Source organism: Mesoplodon mirus (assembly GCF_964341445.2).
Source record: "Mesoplodon mirus genome assembly, chromosome: 12".
Lineage (NCBI taxonomy): Eukaryota > Metazoa > Chordata > Mammalia > Artiodactyla > Ziphiidae > Mesoplodon > Mesoplodon mirus.
The window spans coordinates 3,767,801-3,777,136 of NC_138988.1; the positions used below are offsets into that span (position 1 = coordinate 3,767,801).

General features: G+C 52.8%; 1 protein-coding gene across 2 annotated transcripts in view; it reads left to right on the forward strand.

The window, feature by feature from the left end:
• SLC6A6 (solute carrier family 6 member 6) overlaps positions 1–7,661 on the forward strand; it is an 80,639-nt gene extending 72,978 nt beyond the window's left edge. For both annotated transcript variants that reach the window (XM_082637373.1, XM_082637374.1), the window contains 2 exons: positions 719–889; positions 3,543–7,661. In XM_082637373.1, coding sequence (XP_082493499.1) covers positions 719–889; positions 3,543–3,683 — 312 coding nt within the window. In that variant the 3' untranslated portion in view covers positions 3,684–7,661. The remainder of the gene's footprint in view (positions 1–718; positions 890–3,542) is intronic.
• Positions 7,662–9,336: the final 1,675 nt, after the last annotated feature.

Sequence of the window (9,336 nt, forward strand, 5' to 3'; positions counted from 1 at the left end):
CTTAGGATTATTATAAATCAATATTTATCAAAAAGTAAACATTTTTGATAAATGGCTTGGGCGTGGCTTAGGCTGGACCCCCACAACAGGGCAGCAAGGCTCAGGTCCACACCCTGCCTTGGGGGCTGGGCCTGGGGCTCAGAGAGGGAGGTGGAGGGGTGGCAGTGGGGGAAGGGAAGCTGTGTGCCCCCAGAGCTACACCACGTGTCAGGGAAACAGGGGAATGAGACAGACACACCTCCCGCTCTCATTGACTCAGGCTGGGTGGGGGACGAGTAATTGATCACGAAGAATCGAAGAATCGCGCTTTCTGGGAAGGGAAGTGTGGGCACCTGACTGAGCCTGGGCGGGGCCTGGGCAGGACCATTAGTGCAAATTTAGGGTGAGGAGAAGGTGAGCGAGAGAGAGGTTCCCAGTGAGTGGGAACAGCCTGCCCGGAGGCCCCAGGGCAAGCGGCTGAGAAGCTGAAAGGAATTCCAGCTGGAGTATAGTTGCAGAGGAAGAGGCAGTGGGTAGGTGACAGGGAATTGCCGGCCAGACAAGGAGTTTGCATCCCGAAGGTCCTGGGGAGCCGCAGAAGGGTTTTGAGCAAGGAGGCGGCTTGATCAGGTCTACCCTGGGGGCAGCCCTCCTGCACCAGAGGGAGAAGGGTGTGAGCCTCTTGGGTGGAGCCTGCCCTGGTCCCAGAAGCCCCCTGACCGCCCCCGTCTCTCCACAGGGATGTTTTATCTTCTCTCTCGTCAAGTACGTACCCCTGACTTACAACAAAGTCTACGTGTACCCCAACTGGGCCATCGGGCTGGGCTGGAGCCTGGCCCTGTCCTCCATTGTGTGCGTCCCCTTGGTCATGGTCATCCGCCTCTGCCAGACGGAAGGGCCATTCCTCGTGGTAAGCACACAGGGCCCCGAGTCTGGATTTGGGGTGGGGGCAGGATGCTGAAGGCCAGCCAGCTGTCAGTTTGCTGTGTGACCTTGGGCAGGTCACTTGCCCTCTCTGAGCCCCAGACCCCTCACCTGCCCTGTGGAGTGGTTGAGATTGTGGGCAGGAGAGTGTGTAGTGGGAAAATGGGCAGCAGTGACACATTCAGGGGCCGGGCCGGGGGCCGGAGAGGTGGTGGCGCCTTTGGATGCCAAGATGAGAGCCAGGGCTTTACCCGGGAGCACTGGGGACCAGGTTTCCCAAGCGGTGAGACGGGAGACAGGAGCTCAGGAGCAAGGCTAAGCTGCAGCCAGATGCCTTCCCTGGCCCTGGAGCCAAGTTTCAGACGAGCCCAGCCCGTGCTGGTGTTCTCCTCGCCGGACATGTGGCCCCATCTGCTGCCTGACCCTCAGAAACCACCTGTGCACCGAGCAGACCCTCCAGCTCCCAGGCCCCTGTGCCCGCCAGTCTCCTCCCTGAGCCTCCCTCCCGCCGCCATGCTCTCAGAAATTCCTCCAACAATCCTGGAGATTCCAGGCCCTGGCAAAAGTCGGGGCTCTTTCCAAGAAATCCTTTTCTTAGAATCTCCCTTAACCTTTGGGCTTGGGCTGGCTCCAAGACGGCACTGTTTTGTTCTGGGCTGTTTTTATTGTTATTCTCTTAAAAATCTGGAGCCAGGATGTCCTGGGGCCCTGGCTCCCTCTTGGGCTGGGCCGGTTTCCTTGTGGGCAGGGGATTGGCCTGGAGGTGTTATTGGTGGGGAAAGATGCCAGGCCGGGCAGAAGGAGACCAGACCAGCCTTCCCGAGACAGAGGAAGTAGGCAGGGGTATGCCAGGAGGAAACCATGAGGCTGGGGTCTGTCTGAGCCAGGAGGACCCTTGGGGTGTTCCTGCAGCACTGGACCCATTGTATTTTCTCAGAGGACACAGGGAAGGACCCCAGCATTCAGCTAGAATGCTGATTGGCCTTATTATTTGTCAAAATACTGAAATACTGGGCCTGGGACGGACCCAGCCCCTCCCCCAGGAATTTCCAGAATGTCCCTACCACCCAGAAATCAAAGGGTTAGTTGAGGGCACAACAGGGGGTGTTGGATGTCTGTCCTGATTGCTCAGTGCCCACAGCTACACCCAACAGGTGTGTCTCTTTGAAGCCTAATTTTAAAATATTGTTGCATCCCAAGTTTAGAGGTTTGGGCACAGTGGGGTTGGTGTGGGGGAAGGATTCGAGTCCACCCCAAATTCACAACCGGTCCTCACCCCCAAACCTGACCATTAACCAAAGCCCCCTCCTCTGAAGGCAGCTGGCCGCCATCCACCTGTCTTCACCACATGCCCCTCGACCACCTACCTGCACAGGTTGCCAAGGGGTCCTCCCAGCTATGAACTTCTCTCTGAGCTCCATCCTGGGAGGATTCCAATTATGTCTGCACTTCCTGCATAAACGGGGCCCCAGGTAGCTGCCCGGGGGTGTTTGCCTCATGTCCCCAGTTCGGGGCTCACACCCATTGTACAGATGTCAGGAGAGGCAAAGTGATGAAGGGGGAGCAGGGCCCTACCCTCCTGCTGGGTTCCACCCTTGCCCTGTACCTGGGGCCTCTGGTCTGGTTCCTCCAGGGCCCAGGCAGCCAACCCAGGTGGGGAGGGGGACTGGGGAGCGGGGGCTCAGGGGAAGATGAGCACCATTGCAGGATGCAGTGATGCTCTCAGCTCTGGCCCCCGTTTTCAAGGAGATGTGGGCCTGGGGTTGCCAGACCTGTGGTTTTTAAAGAGTAGATGGAAGTCTGGATTTTCAAATGAAATATCGTAGCTTTTAACAAGCAGCTTTTAAAAATTGTTATATACCTAATTTGAACGTAAATGCTGAGATAGAGGGTTTCTTGTTAGCACCTGCTTCCTACTTAAGCCTCTGAGTGGACGCTTGGCGGGAGGTGGGCCGGGAGGCGGGAGGTGGGCCGGGAGGCGGGAGCTCTGAGTTCAAGTCCCAGCTCTGCTGTTGCTTTTCTGGGTGCCCTGGGGAGGGCTCTTTCCCTTACTGATCCTATTATCTGGCAACCTGGGGAGGACAAACTGCCGTGTGCCTGGCAGTGGTCCAGCTTCTGGCCCCTCTGTTGGGAGGGGCAGCGCAGACCCAGGCAGTGGTCTTCAGGCCCTCAGTGGGGAAATGGAGAAGGCAGGACATGCAGCTTGTGGGAGACGGAGGTTCTCCTCGGGGAAAGTGGGAGCCATGGGAGGCTCAAGACAGTTACCCAACCTCGGGCATACGAATTGCAGAAACTCAGCTGCTTTGCAAGTAAGAGAGATAGGGGAACGGGAATCACAAGGAGGTGTATTTCAGCTCCATGGGAGAAAGAATGGGGAAAGAGTTTGGAGGCGTGAGTCCCCTGTCCCTGAGGTATGTAAGCAGGGCTTGGCCAAGGAAATTACCGGCGGGCACTCTGCCCTCATTCAGGGCCTGGAGGGACCTTAGTTCAAGTCCTCTATTTGCCAGTGGATGAAATGGGTGGTCCAGAGAGGGTACTAGTTTGGCAAAGGCCACAGAGCACACTGGCAGGACCCGAGGTGAAGAGGGAAACCAGGCCCACTGACTTGCCTCCCTATGCCTGTCCCCTTCTTTCTCCAGAGACTCAAGTACCTGCTGACCCCGAGGGAACCCAACCGTTGGGCCGTGGAGCGAGAGGGGGCGACGCCCTACAGCTCCCGCATGTCCGTTAACAGCGCGCTCAGGAAACCAACCCACATCATAGTGGAGACCATGATGTGAGCTCTCTCCCAGTCGACGGGCTGCTTTCCTGCTGTTTACTAACATTAGATTCTTATAGGACCAGGTTTACAGAGCTTTATATTTGCACTAGGATTTTTTTTTAATTGTCACAGAAAATGTTTGTGTGTGTGTGTGCGTGTGCGTGTGTGTGTGTGTGTGTGTGTGTGGTGTTGTGTGTATGTGTATTTTGTTTTGATTTGGGGATATTTTGTACAAAAAGAATACCCACAGGCAGCTGCCCGGGGTGAGGCACAGCTTTCATATGGAATTAGATGTATTTTATGGGAACTTGGTCAATTTTTCTTTGTATTTTTTTTAACATATAACTGTGTATACACGTAGAGATTGTCCTACACTTTTACCACTTGAATTGATCTTGCCAGCAATAGATCTTGTTTTCAAAAGCAATTCTTCGGTGCTGTGTAGCTGGCAGAAAGTTCTGCCCCCAAAATGCAGGGTGGAGTTTTCCTGGGACAGCAGACCCATTTTAAAGGTGTAGTACCTTACCAGCCTGGTTCAAGCGAAGCAAACAGCTATCTGGCCAGACCCCGAAGGGGCTGGAGAAAGGAAGGCTGTCGGGACGTCTCACGACACTTGTCTTAGCCAACAAGAGAGATGCCAAAATAATGAACCAACCCCTCAAATATAAAGGGACTCAAAGCCCACAGATGAGGCCCAACAGGAAAAGTCTGATGCTAAGAGCACTGGGAACCATTGCATCAAGAGCAGAGTCCCTTTTACTTCGAGTTTGAGGGGTGGATAGTGAGAAGGACCGTGAGAACCATCCGTGTGCGAGGGGGCGGCGTCCTTCCTGGGGCGTCCCAGGGAGGGAGTGGAGGCTGCCCAGCAGGAGCCGGGGGTCTCAGGGCTGCAGACCTCACACAGATGGGGCTCTGGCCTGGATGGGGATTCCGATCAGGTTCTGGTTGTTCCCCCAGCCGACATCTCTCGCAGCTGCTTGTAGGGGAAGCGTGGCGTACGTATTTGGTGAGGGGCGAGGGGTGAGCAAGTGGACCAAAGGACGTGGCCCCAGGCGCCCGGGACCTGACTTGGGGGAGGGGGCGGTGCTCTTCTTTCCTCAGCTCTCCACCCTCAGCTCTGTATTCATCTCTCAGAGGCTCTTGTTGAAGACCCCAGCCCGGGGCCGCCCTGGCGCCTAGCAGGGAGTGCCAGGAGCGAGCTTTCATGGGGGCGAGGTGCTCCCCAAACTTTCCTGCAAATTCAGGCACAAGTACAACCCGCGCTGGTAACCTGGGAGATAAGGAAAGTCTTTATTCCCCCTTCCCCACAAAAGCTGGGGTCGGGTATGCACTATGTGGGTGATCGAGGTCAGGAGGTGAGTCAGGGTTGTTCGGGGGGCAGGCACCCCAGAACCGGCGTTCCTCCCTGAACCAGGACGGAAGGTGCTCCACCTTTAAAATCCCAAGTACGGACACCCCTCCACCCAGCCCGCATTTGGATCTAAACGGTGCCATTTAAACAGAAACTTCCAAGTTCAGGGTCTAAAGTAAACTGAACCGTTGTCACGCACAAACGGCAGTGACTGCCTCGGGGGGGTGGAGAGCAGGATCCGGCTCTGGCGTTCAGAGCAGGGGCTCTCTGAATCCTGGGACCCCCTCCCCAAATCCGGGCAGGGGAGGCGTCTCGGGTGTCCCCCTCCTAAGGGGCAGAGACGATTCTGAACCTCTCGTCTTCAGCAAGCATTCACAGTCCGCTGTCTCCAAAACATACACCCTGCCAAACAGCACCCAATCCTATTCCAAACCGTCAGCAAGTCTGTGTGCCTGTTTTACGATGCATTTATGGTTGCTACTGTGTCTGATTGGTTGTATTGTTTTTGGTTTTTTTCCTAATTTTATCAAGTAGGAATGTGACCTGTTCTCCTTTGTGTTACGGAACTTTAGTAAACTAACCACTGTTGATGACTGGGGACAGGTTACGTGCGGGGGTGACGAGGGCCACAATGTTTCGGGTTGGTAGGCAAATTGCAACATTCTGGAAATGGCCCGAAAAAGGCCTCTTCTTATAAGATTCCCAGACCAAATTCTAGACCAAAGACACATGCAGACCAAGCCCCCAGGCCCCGCCTGGAAGGGAGGTCAGCCACTTTCCCAAGCCTGGTCCTCGCCCATCTCCCGGAGCACCTGTCTCCACTTGTGGCCCTCCTGTCTGATACCCTGGCTCTTGTGTATCAGCAGACTCTGCTCTATGAGTACAATGTGTAATGGTGTGTGACTTCTATGTCTCCACATAAAGGAAACTTGTCATTGGAGCTCACGACTCTGGTCCGCCTGTCCCTGGGCAGTCCCCCATCCATGCTCTGCCTGGGATGGGTTGGAAATTCTGATGCTTGCAGCCATATCTGGAAGGGATGCAAGAGAGAGGTTTAAAGGATGTTTTTAGCATGCAGAAATGGGTAATGGCCCCAGGATAATCTCACCTGGGGAGATGCTCTGTCCAGCTGGGCCTGGGCCCTGTTAGTCCCTATGGTGGAACCGCACGGCCACTGATAGAGAGGCTTCCTGGGCCCCCCCCGGTCAGCACCCTCATTGTCAAAGGGGCGTGTTCTCCCTGAAGACCAAAGACCAGCCTTTATGAAAAAGGACATGCTCCGTTCGTCCCTGAACTCTGGGGACGCGGTGAGCTGCAACCCACCCTGTGACCATGCTCATGGGCCAGCTGGATCCCAAGCTATGGCTTAGTGGGACGGGAACACCGGTCCACCCGGCAGCCTCCCCTCAGCAGCCGTCTGGAAGCGGGGCACTGAGACGTCTGTTGCACCACAGGAAACTGAGAGGTCCAGGCAGAGCCCCTCAGACAGCATTTAGCCTGAGGCCACGTGGGAAATTCCCAGGTGGCCGGAAGTGGCCTTGGATGATTTCTGGGCCATACACAGCTCCCTCTCTGTAGCTCCGGTCCCACATTCTCACCCCAGATCCCCAGCACACCCCAAGATGGTGGGGAGACAGAGGGGAGAGGGAGCCCCCCTCAGCCTAGCCCAGAGTGTTCTTGTGTCCCCGGGTGCCACCGCACGGTGGTCAGGGCCCCAGCCAACATCTCCCAGCACTACCCCTCCAGCTGGGGCAATGCTTTGGGCAGCCAGTGCTCCAGCAGGCGTGCCTCCCTTCCGCACCAAGCCTCAGACACAGTCTGGGAAAGGACCCAAGAGAAACCCCCTCAAGGCGGCTACAGGTCCCATCCAGCCCTCAAACCCAAGGTCAGGTGGGCCAGGCAAGGCTGTCCACGTGGATGCTATGAATATCACTGTGCAAAAATCCAGCAAGCACAAACCCACAAAACAACAAAGCTCAGACATCAAAACTTGGAGAGGGGTGTAGGTACCCAGCAGCCAGGAAATAGCATTCCCCCCTCCTCTGTGCTCCCTCTCAGTGCCAGGCTTTCAGACTGCAGCTCGGAAGCTGGGTTTCATTGTTCTCTTATGGGTGTCACTACAGACTATTCTGCCGTGTTCCCTGAGGGATTGGAGCATCTTGTTATATACTTGGCTTCAAATTGAGATGTTGGCTTAATTTTCTTTTTTAAACCCAATTAATTTTCGAATCCTAGCAACTGTGACTGTATTTAGCACAAGAGAATGCTGAGAATGTGGATCTTGCTTCCTTCCAGAAATATGTCTGGCTCACCAGAACTTTTTTTGAAACTTCAAAATATTTTTAAGATATTTTAAACTTTTGTAAAAAAAAAAAAATCAACCAACAAGAGACTCTTCTGAGGAGGAGCATTTGTATTGGAATAAAATCCTTGGTGTGTAATTCAGTCTTGCAGTATACAAGCTTTTATGTATAAATGTTTTCTGATATGAATCCCTGTATTTTGCAGGGGTTTTCTTTTCCTCTTTGGCTTTTTAGATAAATATGTATACCTATATTTTAAATTCATCTTTGCTTTTTTTTTTTTAGAGGAGTTTGTAATCACCTTATAACATGAAAATAAACATTTCCTTTTTAAAATCCAAAACGTGTGGGTTCTGTTCTGACGCAGCTGTTTCTCTTTACGTTTGGCAAGTAGTTTACAGTTTACAAAGGGCTTTCATTTCTGCCCTGGGTCAGAGCGGGGTGTTATTCTCTGAGGTTGGAGACACTGAGGTAGAGGTTCAGGAGGGGACAGTTTGCCTCAGGGCTCATGAGTCCCTGAAAGAGTGGGGAATCTCCCCAGATTCCGCCTCTGCTCCAGCTGCTTCTACTGATGTCCTGAGACTGGGAGGTCTCATCACCTGAGCCCACCCCCTTCATGCTGATTGGAGGCGGTGCTCACCACGCCCCAGCACCAGGTGGTATCACTTACACCCAAACGAAGGCTCTGACCTTCCGGCCGAGAGCGCAGGCTGCTGGGAGGCTGGTAAGCGACCAGCCCCGGAAGGATGAAGCCGCGGACACTGGGACCTCAGAAGCGAGGGCAGTCAGGACCCCAGAGGTCAGTGGTTGGCATAGCCGTGGTTGGCCCTGGGAATCATGAGCCCAGCCCGCTGTTATAAACGGGGAAACGGTGGCCGGGAGAGGGGCCTGGCTTCCCTGGGGTCACAGAGCCGGTCCGTGTTTGAGGCAGCCTTTGGGCCCACTGGCCCAGCCACCTTTGTGAGTGTGCGAGGTCAGGGGGCTTGCAGGGTCTTTTCCCCGAATCCCCAGACCAAAAAACCTTTCTCAGTAACTCATTCTACGTAGACAATGCTAGAGTAAAATCTCCCTTCCCACTCTTTCTGTCTGTCTCCCTCCCTCCCTTCTTCCCTGAGTATCTTGGTCACCTGGCCTGTGTTCACATCCTGCTTCCATCCCTGACTACCTGTGTAAAGTACTTAACCTCTTGCCTCCTTCACTCCTCTCTATGTTGAGATCATAATACAGCTCCCTCTGAGGCTGTTGGGGAGATCTATAAGGGGATTTCTTTTTTTATTGAAGAATAGTTAATTTGCAAAGTTGTGTTAGTTTCAAGTGTACAGCAATGTGATTCAGTTGTACATACATATATACTTTTTCAGATTATTTTCCATTATAGGTTATTATAAGATATTGAGTAGAGTTCCCTCTGCTATACAGTAGGTCCTTGTTGTTTATCTATTTTACATAGTGTGTATGTTAATCCCAAACTGCTAATTTATCCCCTCCATCCCTTTTTGAAATTATAAGTTTGTTTTCTATGTCTGTGGGTTGATTTCTGTTTTGTAAATAAGTTCATTTGTATCATTTTTCTATACTCCACAAATAAGTGGTATCATATGGTATTTGTCGTTCTCTGATTTACTTCGCTTAGTATGATAATCTCTAGGTCCATCCATGTTGCTGCCAACTGCTTTATTTTATTCTTCCTAAAGCTGAGTAATATTCCATTAAATATATGTACCACATCTTCTTTATCCATTCATCTGTCAGTGGACACTTTGGTTGCTTCCATGTCTTGGCTATTGTAAATGGTAATGCTGTGAACATTGGGGTGCGTGCATGTGTCTTTTCGAATTATGGTTTTCTCCGGATATATGCCCAGGAGTGGGATTGCTGGATCATATGGTAACTCTGTTTTTAGTTTTTTAAGGAAGCTCCATTCTGTTCTCCAAAGTGGTTGCATCAATTTACATTCCCACCAACAGTGCAAGAGGGTTCCCTCTTCTCCACACCCTCTCCAGTATTTATTGTTTGTA